The sequence below is a fragment of the Bos javanicus genome, chromosome 19 (genome assembly GCF_032452875.1).
Source record: "Bos javanicus breed banteng chromosome 19, ARS-OSU_banteng_1.0, whole genome shotgun sequence".
NCBI classification, from domain to species: Eukaryota; Metazoa; Chordata; class Mammalia; order Artiodactyla; family Bovidae; genus Bos; species Bos javanicus.
Genome location: NC_083886.1, coordinates 50,695,046 through 50,710,278, shown reverse-complemented (window position 1 = coordinate 50,710,278; position 15,233 = coordinate 50,695,046). Strand labels below are relative to the sequence as shown.

Sequence of the window (15,233 nt, the reverse complement as noted above, 5' to 3'; positions counted from 1 at the left end):
TTATGATACCACTCATATGATAAGTATTGTGTGTTAAAAAGAATGAGGTAGTTCTATATGTACTGGTATGGAAATATGTTCATTTTCCATTAGTGGAAAAAGTAGGCCAGATCAACTTGTATCATATAGTAGACTATAGTATGATTCCATAAATGTGAAAATAAATGAGACTCTATGTGTGTGTGTAATGTGCATGTGTAACACATGCAAATTCATAGGAAAAAACCTGTCAGTGGTTATATCCAGAAGGAATAGGATACAGGAAGTTAAAAGAGATCAAACTCTTTTCTCTATATAATCCAGTACTATTTGAATTATTTCTATGGAATATAATTCACACATCAGTTGAGTGATTCAGTAAGTAAATAATAATTGAAATCCACATTTTATAACAAAACAGAAAATAGTTGAAGCAGACCAAGACTCATACAGAGGTATATTTTGCTTAGTTCATGGTTTAAGAAATTGAAGGAGCTTCTTAACAAATCCTCTGAGTCCAGAGCTTCTATAATAAAGCTGGGCTGGTGGTAGAGGAGAGGGTTCTACCCAGGCCAATTTAGTGTGACTGTCACAACCCACTCCAGTCCTCTTGCCTGGAGAATCCCATGGACGGAGGAGCCTGGTGAGCTACAGTCCACGGGGTCGCAAAGAGTCGGACATGGCTGAACGACTTCACTTTCACTTTCACATGCTGGACTAGAAGACTGGGGTCTGCTTATTCTCTCACCTGAAAGAGGGTGAGAAAAACAAGGACAGAAACGATCTTGCAAGAGGACAAAGACAGGAAATCTTGCGACAAAGAGAATATTTATGCCGCCAGATGATCAGTCACCCTCTAATGGCCAAGTGTCAAAGATACTGGGATATAGCTTCCTTATCAGAAGAACTTTGGAACTAGGTCCAGTAGTCTCTTAAATCAGGCCATTAGGCCAGTATTACATGTTTAAGAAGACTTCATTTAAGAAACTCTACTTGAAAAAAGTAAATATGACCTTTCAGATCTGTAAATTAAGGGATAATTAAATTCAGTTATTTGCAAAATAATTGACATAGGATTCCTTTAAGAGTTTATCTGATATACATAAGCACTGTTTTGCTGGGGACAAAGAGATCTGAACCTAAACTGTGAGAAGTCGCTCTGATCCTTGAAAATCAATTAGTAATGAAGATGAATCAACTCCAAAAGTATAATCCATCATCGGGCATGTGTAATTGAATTTACTAAAAAATTGACTCATTTATAGATTTCAAGGTAATACACTTTGCTGAAGCAAGATGTAGTGCATTCTATCAGATAACCTGAATAAGAACATTTTCACTTGATTAGGCTTTCCATAAATTATTGAGGAATATTGACATCATTTCCATAAGCATGCATGGTATGAGAGGATAGTTCACGATTTAGACAAACATTTTCCTTCAGCATTGGCTGGGACCAAATTATCATTATCTTTTAGAGAACACCCTGTACTAGAAGGTTCATTCTTTTTTCTGTTTTTTGTCTGTTCATGGCAGTGAAAACACTGAATCCTAACCAGTAGATCACCAGGAAACTCCCTAGAAATGTTCATTATTATGTGGTCTAATTGAGAGATTTTTTTTCTTTAAGATGAAGTTTTCTGCAACTGTTTCTTAACTCTTCATTTTAAAAAGGGGGGGATCATGATTCTAAAATCGGCAAATACTCTTTTCTAAAGTGTATCTTCTTATACAAGTGCAAATTGATGGTATCCATCTTCTAAGGACCCCAAATAATTGATTTTGAAATAACGTTCTCTTTCCTTTTTTTTTTCTTTAACACTCTTTCTTTCTTACAGAAATAATTCAGATTTGATGTAGAAAATTTAGAAAATATAGATAAGCGAAAGGAGAAAATTAAAATTTCAACTCCTCAAAACAATCACTGTTAACATTTAGAAGTGTATCCTTTTGTTTTTTTCTGGCAAAAATGATTTCTTTTACCTCCAATATTTTATTTAACAATATACCAAAGCCATTTCTTTATAGTGTTCAATATTCTTATGCATCATTTTTAATTGCTGCATAATACTATCAGGCCCCAGAGTTGTTTTCAATTTTTCACTATTATGAACAAGCTAATAATGAGTATCTTCATTATTAAATCTTTCTTCACATCCATAAAAATCTTTGAAAGTCCCTAGTCACACAGTTTAAGCCCCTGTTAACATTGAGCTAATTAAAGGTAAAGAATGATTTCCGTTGAGATTCACTAGAACAAAGAAATGAAGCCTCCTTTGTTTTTGTTTTTAAAATCACTAGCATGCCAGTGAGGGGGGAAATAAAGTGTCTAATGAACGTATGTATAAAGAAATTTCTTTAATTTTAAACTCTTAATTTAAAATGATCTCAGTATTCATTCCAGGTATATTTGGGTTTAAGAACTTTTGATAACCGGGCATTGAAATTAAAGTGGTTGTATTGAAAGGATGTTACTATTGTTAACAAAGATGTTTTGTTCTATTCACAAAGCAGCATCTCTTTACTGCTTTGCAGTTACCTTGATTTTCTAAAAGAAAAGCATGCTCTTCGCTTGGCCAGACTGTTGCTTAGCATTCTTGATACCTACATTGCTTATGGATGGCATTTTTAATTAACGGTTTCAGGGTGTGGGGGTGTCACCAGCTAAATAATATCACCCAGGTCTGGATTTAGAGCTGCCCTCCGTCTTGGCCCCAGACCACACTGAATTAATTCATAAACTTCTCGCAAGTCTGCCCTTTGGAATTGAAGAGACTGTCACGTGACACACAAGGGCTGATATAAAAAGACAGCAGACCACATGATGCAGAAAATACTAAGGGAAAGATTCCAGCTGTAAATACTCGCTCTAAATCCCCACCAAGCTAATTAGTGATCAAGATGGTAGCTTGATTAACCTATTGTTGAGCGTGTACCATTCATTGTAAAGAGGCATGAAGTTAAATTCTGCCAGGAGAGTGGCAGAGGAATCCCCATCTGGGGAAACTGCTAATGAATTGTTGTAAAATTTCCAAGGAGTGGAGTGGGGAGTGCAGGATAAAGCAACAGAAACATTTAAAGTGACACTAATTATTATTTTTATGCATTGCACATACCGAAGATAACAGGTTCTTTGTTGAAGTTTTTTTATCCCTTGGATTTAGACAAGGTTTCTCAACCTTCTCGGCACCACGGACATTCTGGGCCAGATAATTCTTTGTCGGGGAGGGAGGAGGCCTGTGCTACCACATCCCTGGCACCTCCCGGCCACATGCCAGTAGCACCTCCACCTCTGTCGTGACAACCAGAACTGTTTAGAACCACAGGATTTAAGAAATTATTATTCTGAAATCCTGAAAAATCTGCAGGATCAGGCCCAAAAGTCATAATGTCATGTGCCATTTTATTTATAGAACTGTGTGGGTGGGAGTAGTGGCAGCCCTTTTCATGCTGTTAGGCTAGACTTGAAGTTCGGGGTAGACTTGCACTCGCTGGCACCATGTGTTCTGTGCAAAAATACATCTCTGTGTGAGCACTGCACCCAAATCTCACCAGGAGCAGTGGGCATCGTTTCTCTGCCCTTAATGCCATGTCTCTTACAATAGCAATGAAAGTGTCCTTTCTGTTGTTGAACGCATTGCTGTAAAGAATCTCCAGATCTATTTTGAAAGGTATATGAAAGGTAAGTATTAAACCATACAAGCTTGACCCTGTCCCTTACAGGGATCTTCTAACCATGCTTTTAGGAGATCTCAGGCTGTAACCCTAGCTAATACTTCCTACCCACCTAACTCACTGTACAAGAATCACCCCTAAATAATCTCCATTCTTCTCAGCTCTAAGACTGTTTTGACTTAACTCCCTTGTATTCACTCCGCCTTTGGCTGGTTTAGCTAACTTTATGATTAACTCTTCATAAAGTTAGTGAGTTCCCCGCTTTTTCACTCCTCTCTTTGGCTTCTGCTAAGCTGCCATCGTCCCCTAAAGTCTCCCCCATTGAAAGTTCACCTTTAATAACGGAAGTTGCCAACGTCTTGACCTTCTTTCAGATATGACAATGGATGATGTTCGGGAATACGAGAAAAACATGCATGAACAAACCAACATAAAAGTTTGCAATCAGCATTCCTCCACTGTGGATGACATAGAGAGCCAGGCCCAAACAAGTGTATGTAGAATTTTTAAAACATGTTGCCCACTCTTTACCAAACGTACCCATAAACCGATCTTTGAAATGACTTCAAACGCATCAGTTCTCAAACTTCCACAAAAAAGCGTTGTAGCCCAGAGGCTGTCGGCGAAGAACCTGAGCTGGGTCTTAACTGGACGATGTTACCTCTTGCTTCCAGACATTTCTATTCTTTAAAGCCGCTTGACTCAGAGGTTACGTTGTCTTGGTCATAAAACCAAGAGTATAGAGAATGGAAACATTTTGTGGCCTGCACCACAGAAGAACAGAGGGCTAGAAACGGATGTCACACGAAAGCTAGAACATCAGTGCCAGTAACTTTTAAAGACATAGTTAACGTTCAGTCCTTCGTTTCAGGGAGGGCTATTGGCTCATCAGGTATTTTCAGTTTCTTTGCATTTGCTTTGAAATGCTTTCCACGGCTCTTTATGGCTGTCTTACCCTTGGTTCCTTTTTACTTAGGTTCCTGTCCAGATGGGGCTGCTGCCCACGCATACACACTGGCTGAGCAGTGAGGTGGGGTGAGCTAGGTCCAGCTGGGGCCTAAGCCTCGGAGAGCCCAAGGGTATTTAATGGCATGTTGGTGACTGGGAGCCGACAGTGTGCTGTCTACATGCCAGCATCTTAAATATAGTTCCATCAGTCATCCACGCTTATGAGGAAGAATTACAGATAACAAAGAAAATGTAATCACCAAGTCATTTTCATGTATCTTTGGCCAGAGCTGTGGTCTCTTTGGGTGCCAGCTTGAGCCCGCTTGTCTGTCAGCCCCAGAATAATGCATATCAGCTATGTAAGAAATTGACAGGGTAGTTTCAGAAAATTGAGAGCTGGCTCGTGTGAATGCTCTAGATTTGTGAAGACCTCTGGCTGCACCTTGGAAATGTCGAGTGAACTGAGAGCATGTCTTGGGAGTGTGCCCTGTCAGGCATTATGTGCTGCTTCTGGCTGCATGTGGCAGCCCTTGAGGCTGAAATGGCCCTAACTCTTCTTGCATGCCGTGATTGGATTTGCAGAAGCTGTTTGGATCAGACTTAACTGAAGTGTTCCTCTGGAGACGCTGGCCAGTTCCTATAGGGCTTCCCCCTTTCTCTCTCCCCATTCTAAAGTTAGAAGTGCTCGTAAGGAAAACGTCCTTAAATTTCCATCACTCTCGGTTACCTTTTCTTCAGGAATGTTGATACCTGTCCCCTCTCAGCCGCTGTCTGAAAGCTGCTCCCTATATAAGCATGACAAAGGAAACCAGAGGAAGGGGGAAGATGCCACGTAGCGAAGGATACTACACAGCGCTTTCCTCAGCCTAAGTTTTTACAGCTTACAGCTTAAGACTCTTAGTTTGGTTTTCTTTCCATTTTACTCTGATTATTACTGTTGGAAAGTCAGTTTACCGTTTAGATGGTGATACCTGGAATGGGTCTCCCCACGGGAAAGCCCGTGCATTCTCTGGCTGCAACTCAGAGCCCTTCCCATAACTTCAGTGTCAGAAATGCCCGTCTCCTCAGAAGTTACACAGTGTGGTTATCTTTAAATGCATACCACACTTGCCTTATTCTTTGAAATTCCATTAAATTGGGAAGGGTCATTGATTTTTCCATATTTTTCTTCTCTATCATAATGAAAAAGTTGAAATCAAGAGGCTGCTGTCCATCACAAAATTACATGGGTGCTCAATAAATTTAGATGTACTTTCTGAGCAGAGACAAACTATATTGAAACTGGGCAAAATGAACATCCATGGCCCCAGCAATAAGGAAATAACAGTCTCCTTTTCAACTGAGCAGTTTCAACACATTTCAAGGGAGAGAACTTCTAAGAGACTGAACAGGAGTGTAGAATCAAAATTCTGTACTTTGGGGGATTTCTGCCCCCTGCTGGATGTGTGGAGTAGCGCACCATTCAGCCACTTGTAAAGAAAATCTGATTTTTCAAAGATAAACTTTGCTGAAATTCACTGAAACTTTTCTGAGTCTCAGTTTTATTTTGAAATACCTCTCTTTAAAGAACTTAATCTTATTTCTTAGCTTATCTAGTAGCCTTAGTGTTCTAAGTGGTAAGTTTACAGGTACAGTTCTTGCTATATTCTGAATTTTATATTCTATCAACATGGGCATAATTTTTTAATTTCCTTTGTAAAAACTTTTCCCTTCCAGAAGATTTTAATAATTGTTCCCAATAAATACTCTTAAGGATTTTTTTAAACACATTTCTGGTTTGCTTTATGTTATGATATGACTATAGGTCATTTATCTTAATGACTAATACTATGTTATGAATATTCATTCCATAGTTAATATTTCCAAAGTGCCTGCATGCTTCATACTGGTTTGTGTAGTGTCATCCAATGAAAGCTCACCAGCTAAGTTCATGGGAAAGGACACAAGTGAAAACATGGGTCTCTGGGAAGATAAAACAGGTACAGAAGCCCATGGTCAGCAGGTTTCACCTTTTATACCAGGACAAGCTTGTCGGCCTTCACTCAGAGCTTTTTTAATAAGACCAGTTACCTAGTTTCCCAGTTACCAGTAACAAAATTGGCAAAGGATACCAAGGATAGCCAGACTGAGTAATAATAGAGTGCCTAAGAATGAGAGAAGAAATGCCGCACTATATAAAGCAAATCAGTCCTAAGAAATGAGTCACCACTGTACTGGAGCACAGTGATATTCTTTCCATATATTATGTCTAATTGGTAGTAAGTGTGTGTAATACATTATTTAATGTATTTACATTAGGGAAGGCTTTGCCTTTGAAAGAATTTTTTTTTAACTTTCTCACATAAGAACATTTCGGACATTTGGCAAGTCTGTATCATCTGACAATGCCCGTTAAATAAGGCGTCACTGAATTTATTTCTTGGATGCCAAATAATGTTCTTTTTTCTTTTAAATGAAATTCGCACTGATTTTGTGTTGCTCTCTTTTTCTTCTCTGCTCTTTTTCTTCTTATGTTTCCTTGAGAAACTGTTTTGTTTCCTTGGTTTGTGGATAATTAGAAAAGTTTGTTGTTGCTGTCCCATCTTACTTGTTTTTTCATCTGCAAAGATCTCAGGATGGATGCATAGTTAGGAAACAAGTAACTCCTAGAATGCAAAAAGTATATTTATTGAACAAGAGGATAACATGTTGAGAAATTCTGATCATCTGTCTGTTTACCCTGTAAAGGTAAACTTGTCTTTTCATGATCTAAAGTAGTTGTTAATATGTATCATTTGGGGCCACTGATTGCTTTAATTACCTTCCTTTTGTAGAAAAGATGGCCAGGTCTAATAATAGCTCCATATACCAGCCTTGTCCACAGCACAGGGATGTACAGACACACACAGCTTGGTGTGGTTTTGTGCTCGCCTGATAAACTCGTCTTCAGAATACTTAAAGTACTCATTGAAAGTGCTTTGGAAAATCTTGGATGGATGTTCATAAAGGAATATTGTTTCAGAGGTCAGCCTCAGTAAAAAGGAAAAATTCAGGGTTTAGCATTTCACTGCTAATTTGGGCTAATAATCTGGAGAGCCCCCTTAATCATAGGATTCTAATAGCTCCTTTAAAAAGGCAGAGAGATGAATCCATTTGTGTCTCTTCCAAATACGTGCTCATTTTTTTTTCTTTCTATTTTTTGCCTTTAAGACATGACAATGGATGAAGTCCGAGAATTTGAACGAGCCACTCAGGAAGCCACCAACAAGAAAATTGGCGTTTTCCCACCTGCCATTTCTATCTCCAGCATCCCCCTGCTGCCGTCTTCAGTCCGCAGTGCCCCTTCGAGCGCTCCATCCACTCCTCTGTCCACTGACGCACCAGAATTCCTGTCAGTTCCCAGAGATCGGCCCCGGAAAAAGTCTGCCCCAGAAACTCTCACACTTCCAGACCCTGAGAAAAAAGCCACCCTGAATTTACCTGGCATCCACTCTTCAGATAAGCCATGTCGGCCCAAATCAGAGTAACTTCACATGAATATTTCATGGGGTTTTATATTTTCGGTTTTGGGTCTTGTTTGTTTGTTTTTAAGGATCTTCTGATATAGAAAAAGACTGCTTTGTCACTCAGACATGTCCCTTTGATCTCTTGAGTGTGCATGTGATTAAGTAATTTCACATAGAATATGACTGCCTAAGTCTGCCACAGGGTGTCACGTTAGATGTAAAATGCAAGACTTGCGAAGGACAGAAGAGATCTGTGGCCGCAGCTGGTCGCCAGGGAGGAAGCCTTGTTTATTGGGCATTTGATGAGGTTGGCATGGACTTCAAGGGTAAATAAATGAAAACTTTACACCACTGTGTTACAAGGTACAGTAAAATAATGAAGTTAAGTTTCCTCCCATCAAACGTGGAATTCTCAAAAATTTTCTCAGGCATAACACACCTAATTGTTAAATTTTGAACTGCTCCTTATCAATACTTGAATACCAGAAGTTACTAAGATTCCTATTTTGGTTAGTCTGACTCAGGATTTGGGGCCTAATTAACTCTTTAAATTTTTTGGAAATTTTAATTATCAACTTGTAGAGGCTCCAAGTGCAATTAACAATAACTTATTGATACCTTTCATAGAATTTAATAAAAATGCCACTTGTTTCTGTCTTTTAATAACTTCCCCTTTGTGCCCTTGTGGCCTCAGAAATCTTTAAGAATTACATGGATAAGTATGACCATAACAGACTGATATTGAATGGTTTGGTTTAGGAACCAAGAGACCCAGGTGAGGCAAATGTCTTTTTTTTTTCCCCTACAGGTATCAACGAGCCTTACGTCATTTGTTAAGATTCTCAGAATTTGCAGTTAATTGAGTAGAATTCACTGACTCTGCTTATTCAGAGAAGTTCAGAGTAGAGTAAGCTGCCTGGACTTTAACACTGTCAGACTTGTCTCCATCCCTTTAATGGGACAGGGATATTCTTAATAATATCTGGACCTCCCTGGAATACATTACCATCACTGGACCTTAGAAAAGATTGTCATTCTCTTGTTCCTTACTTGAAATCCAAATATCAGGAAGATCGCAAAAGTTGAGTCAACACCATCAGGTGGGAGGAGAAAGTGAGCAGAACGGCTAACTCTTATTTATAGAGTGAAAAGAAGTTATAAAAGATGCCCCTCTGGCCAGCTTTCTTTTCTGAGGGTCTTAGTAATGCAGGATTAGACTCAAGGTTGACGGGAGACAAGATCATTCACCAAAGTGGCAGAAAGAGAACTCTCTTTTGATCTAAAGAGAAAACCTGCCACCTTTGCACCTCACTGCCTTTAAACACAGAAGGAAGAGTAAACAGAATCTAGCCTTTGTCCTCCAAGGGAGGAAGAGAACAAGGTAATTGGGCAACTCCAAGGCCCCAGCTAGCCTTCCTGACCATAACCTCCGACCTCAGGAAAGGGACTTTCCCCAAACGCAGATTCCAAAGGAAACCACATAGACCAAGGAGCGCGTCCTCTTCCTCTTACACAGGCTCTCAGCCAGGGGGCCCTGCCTGCTTCTCTCTCTCGTGCCCAGCACTCTGCGTAGTGTTCTTCAAGTTACAAACTCTCCCAAGGTGCAAGTGCTGGCCCCAGGAGCCCAGCACCAAGCGTTCTAAGTCGTATGTCAGGTTGTCAAGATCATTTCGTAACCTGTAGGTTGACACGTAGCTTAATAAACATATAAATAAACCCAGAACTCAAAGGAAACCCATTGCAACTAGCTTAGATCAACAGTGCATCTCTTCCCTAAGGATAGTGCCACAGTAAGACGCCCTCTTTGCATGGTACGGTAGCATGATTTTTGCTTGTGGGGAAACTCGATCTTTTATCCAGAGCTCTTGGACTTCTCAATGGCTCCCTCTCAACACAGTAGTACTTAACAAGAATGTCTGGCTTCAGGAAGCAAAATTCTCCTTTCAGAAGACACTTGCATAGCGTATGTATTTGCTTAACATTTGCAAGCTGAAATCAGGATGGGGTGGGATCACGATATTCTCATGGAATGGATTTGTTTTGAGCACGTTGTTAACACATCTGGCACCTAGTTTTTCTGTCGATGCCATAGCTCATTTTCCATTTTTGTAAAGTAGCTTCCTCTATCAAAGTCAACAATTCTATATGCTTTAGAAAGCTAATTCCTGGTTTCCTACTGTGAATTTTCTTTCTCCTATAGCCAGTATAATACCACAGACATTACTCGCAAAACTACCACAGATAGTGTGATTCTTAGCCAACAAATATGTGTGGTCTTAGAGTATGTTCAGTTTTTCTGTCTACATGTGGTTCGCGTGCATTTTCAAAGCGGGGAGGGGTGCCAATATTCTTTTAGCTGCTTCGAATATTTAATCCAGTCATCACAAGGCATAAATGGCTTCAATATTTTATCTATCTTGATTTTCAAGTGTCATTTCACAGTCTTCATACATGGATTTGTTTTTTGTGGGGTACAAGCCTGCAATGAATGTGTATATAGAACATTACTAATTCCTATAAGGATGGAAATTAAATGGCTGCATGATGGAAACTTAGAAGAAAAAACCAGAAACTTGAATTAATTAAGCATGTTTGGGGGAAAAAATAGAATCTTAACTCAGTGCCTCTGTCTGCAATGTGGAAACCTTCAACTTTGTTCACCAAAATTGTATTATACCTGTATATATATAAATATAGTATGGCAAGTCCAGCACCATCAGTTTTAAGTCTCTAGTAGCCAAATTAAAATAATCCACAGAATAACATTTATGTTCACCCCATCTTTGTCTCTCGTGTTAGTGGAGACCATCAAGATGAACATAAATTTCATTACTTTGGATGGACTTCAAATTAGAAAATGCCCCTGTGCTTTTCATTGGCTGGCAAACAGATCATTGCTTTAGCTGTGCTTTTCCAGGACAAGAAGGCCTCAGTGTTTTTACTGCATAAACTTTGTCAGAAGTCAGCTCTGAAGACCTTTCATTTTCCTACTTTTGAGCTAGAATAAGGCAAAGCAAAGAAAAAAGCATAACAACAGAGGAGTCCGTGACCTTCTTCAGTTACCACATTGTAACTGAAACAATATGCATTTATTCATGAACTAATTTATAAACCCTTCTGTTTTGGCTTTGCATTTGGGTGTGGGGAAAATGGCTTTAATTTATTTGAAGGCATTAGCCACATTTTTGGTTGTGAAAATAAATCTCTAACTAGCGCAATTGTGCATGTCTTATGTAGACTCTTAAAAAACACAACAGGACTCCCAAGTGTTATTATATGGTTTTCTTCCAAGACAGTATAATAAACAGTGACCTAAGAGTAGATTCTGACACTTCTCGAGAAATCGTTTTTCCATGAAAATTTCATGGCTAATGAATTTATGTGTACTTTTAAATCCTACTCACCTTAGCTCCTCTTCATGGCCCAAAGACGACTTGCACTGGCTTGCATAGGTCAACAACAGTTGTACTTTTCAGAAGGGCCAGAGTATAATTTTACTCCATATGTGATGCGTATTCAGATACTCCCAACACAGAAGGATTGTTTAAATAGTTTTAGTCTCTTTCTGATCATCTGGTTCAGTAGGCTGGGTGACAATATGCCATCTGAGCCATAATTCTTAAAAAAAAAAAATCTGTCCAGCAACTGCAACTGATCATAAATAGACTGCTTAAAACTATTCTTTCCTGCTGAAAATGAAAGGTTACAGAAGAGCACAGCAATGGCTTATGGAGGCAATGCATACTGGGTTCTCCTGTGTTCTACCTTCAAATCAGTCTGTTTCATTTGAAATGTAAGTGTTTAAGCTTTTTAGGAGTTAGTGCAATAAGAGAATGTGAATATGTTGAGACCTTTCCAGATGCAGTTATTAATTATCATTTTGTTGTTAACAAACGCTTTAGGATAAGCCTCTCTCAGTGTTTTTGCTTAAAATCAAAAGCCTGTCTGTCGAGTTGCAAGTCTCCCCTCAGTTTCTGTGTGTCTCCAAGAGGGGCTGTTTGAGCTGATGTTGTACCTGTGCTGCTTACATGTAGCTTCAAGTGTCAATTTTAGTGTTTACATCGAGAACTGGGATCTTGATTAGTTAAATGGTCGATACACCACTGCCACAGCTGAAGGACCAAGTTCTGGAATGCACAGTGTGATAGACAGCAAAGCAAACAGAAGTTGATCTTCACACATCTTAACTGTGCCAGGAAGCCATCCTCCTATGTCATTTTGCAGCCGTTTTGTGTTTTTTTTTCCCAGTTATTTATTATTGATAATAACTTACTTTTTCTTACATTCTGTTGTAAATAAAGTACAAACCAATCTTCTTTCCAAGTGTATCTTCCTCTCTCTCTTTCTCAGCTCTTTCCAAGGGAATGTTGACAAATTGGGAATTTGTGGGTTGATGGGGAAAGAAGCTATCAAGGGAGAAAGAACAAGCCAATGGCTGGTTCTTAGGCGACTTGTATGCAAAGAAGTGTCTAATAGGTATCTTCTGGGCTCAGCCCTTGGTAGGAAATGCCTGGGTGCCAGTTCTATCCAGCTAAAAAAATCACCAAAGTGAGTCTGTAACCTAGTGGGACCACCCGACAGATTCTTGGTTCCCACTCATCAAATATGAGGCAACAGTCTTGAGTGATAACCAAGAAAAATCTCCCCAAGGTAATCTGTAGGAATACCACCCCAGGGGAACACCAGATTCTCTCCACAGCAGAGCAAGCCAGTTTGAGCTGAGCTGAAATCACTCTGATCTGATGAGAGTTTCTCCAACTCAAGTAGCTCCTGTTGTTCACAGAAGGGTCCTCTGGGGATGGAAGAGTGAGCACAGAAATGCTTCACCCTCCTTGTTCCATAGCCGCCTCGGAGCTTAGCCAGAGCTCTCCCTCCTCTTCTATTCAACCCTGTAACAAATGTCAACATCCATATTTATTTTGTTGAAGTGTAGTTGATTTACAATGTTGTTAATGTCTGCTGTGCAGCAAAGCAATTCCATTATATACTTTTTCATATTATTTTCCATATTTCATATTTTCCAGTTTTTCAGATTCTTACGATTTGTCACAAGACACTGAGTATGGTTCCCTGTGCCATAGTAGGACCTTGTTCAGCCATCCATATATTAGTATAATAGTTTGCATCTGCTAATCCCCAGCTCCCAGTCCTCTGTCCGCCATCCCCCTGCCCTCTTGGCAACCACAGTTCTGTTCTCTATATCTGTGAGTTCTATTTGTACATATGTTCGCTTGTGTCACATTTTCGATTCCACATATAAGTGATATTGACTATGGTATTTGTCTCTGGCTTAAGTCACTTAGTATGATAATCTAGGTCTATCCATTTGCTGCAAGTGGCATTATTTCATTCTTTTTAATGATCGAGTAATATTCCTTTGTGTGTAAGTACCATGTCTTCTTTATCCATTGATCTGTCAGTGGACACCGAGGTTGTTTTGGCTATTGTAAATAGTGCTGCCATGAACATAGACATGCATCTATGTTTCTGAATTATGGTTTTCTCTGGGCATATGTTCAGAAACATCCACATTATGTGCATTGATCTCTGCATCATATCAGGCCACAGCTTCCTCTAACAGTACACCACAACTACACTGAGGATTTTCCCCAAATTTGTGACTGTTCTTCAGTCGCTAAGTCATGTTCGACTGTTTGTGACTCCATGGCCTGCAGCACGCAGGCTCCGCTGTCCTTCACTATCTCTCGTTTGCTTAAATTCATGTGCGTTGAGTCAATGATGCTAACCATCTCATCCTTTGTCGCCCCTTCTCCTTTTGCCTTCAATCTTTCCCAGCATCAGGGTCTTTTCCAATGAGTTGGTTCTTCGCATCAGATGGCCAAAGTATTGGAGCTTCAGCATCAGTCCTTCCAGTAAATATGCAGGGTTGATTTCCTGTAGGATTGACTGCTGCTGCTGCTGCTGCTAAGTCGCTTCAGTCGTGTCCGACTCTGTGCGACCCCATAGACGGCAGCCCACCAGGCTCCGCCATCCCTGGGATTCTCCAGGCAAGAACACTGGAGCGGGTTGCCATTTCCTTCTCCAATGCATGAAAGTGAAAAGTGAAAGTGAAGTCGCTCAGTCCTGTCTGACTCTATGCGACCCCATGGACTGCAGCCTACCGGGCTCCTCCGTCCATGGGATTCTCCAGGCAAGAGTACTGGAGTGGGGTGCCATTGCCTTCTCCGGTAGGATTGACTATTTTTCCCCAAATTATGTAACACTAATTCAGTTACTTACCACTCCTGCCCTGCCTCTTAATTCATTCTTCAAAGCACATAAACTTCCCACATGTAGTTGCTGGCTGAAAGCCAACTTGGTACAGGCAGGCTAGCTGTTTATTCCTGGGGCCAAAGCAGTCCACTCTAGTATTCTTGCCTGGAGAATTCCAGGGACAGAGAAGCCTGGCTCCAGTATTCTTGCCTAGAGAATTCCAGGGACAGAGAAGCCTGGCAGGCTATAGTTCGTGGGGCTGCAAAGAGTCGGACACAACTGGGTGACTAACACACACACACACACAGACTCTATAGGTGAGTAAATATTTGGATGCCCGATGTTGAATGCGTAGATGTTTATCACACCCCCAGTTCTCCTGGTCAGCTTTTAATCATGACATTATCTCATTTGAGTGTTACTCTTACATTTCTGAACACCCAAGTTCTTTTCTAAAACTTCCTGTTTACTTCACTACATTCACTTGGAATTTTTTGCCTCCAGCTTCCAACTGTACCTTGCCCTTTTGAGTTGAAGACAAATCATGTGTCGTTTCTCCAGCCCTAATCTGAAATATCCCTTTACAAAAATGTTAGTGTCAAACCCGAAGTTCTGATGGCTTTGAAACAACAATCAACCTTGTGTACATGTACGTTCGTGTGTGTGTGTGTGTGTGTGTGTGTGTGTGTGAAAACCCAGGCAAGCTGTTTTCCAGTTTGTTGTATTGACTTTCTCTGCTTAATTATTAGCCCTCTGCTATTCCACACTCCCATAAATTCTCCCTTTTCTACAGCATCCAACCTAGTAGGATGTCTCATTCAAGTCCAAACATTTAACTACTCCTTCGCCTGGGAAAAGGAGAAACAGCTTGGAACTTAGCCTTAATGTTCTTGCCCTGGTCCCAGCATGGAGGACTTGAGCTAATAAGTAGCC

At 40.1% G+C, this 15,233-nt stretch overlaps 1 protein-coding gene across 1 annotated transcript in view; it reads left to right on the top strand.

Annotated features, from left to right (window-relative positions):
• The window catches only part of PITPNC1 (phosphatidylinositol transfer protein cytoplasmic 1), a 214,838-nt gene extending 202,435 nt beyond the window's left edge, over nt 1-12,403 (top strand). The window contains exons 9-10 of the mRNA XM_061392419.1: nt 4,029-4,147; nt 7,792-12,403. Coding sequence (XP_061248403.1) covers nt 4,029-4,147; nt 7,792-7,797 — 125 coding nt within the window. The 3' untranslated portion in view covers nt 7,798-12,403. The remainder of the gene's footprint in view (nt 1-4,028; nt 4,148-7,791) is intronic.
• The last annotated feature ends 2,830 nt before the right edge of the window (nt 12,404-15,233 follow it).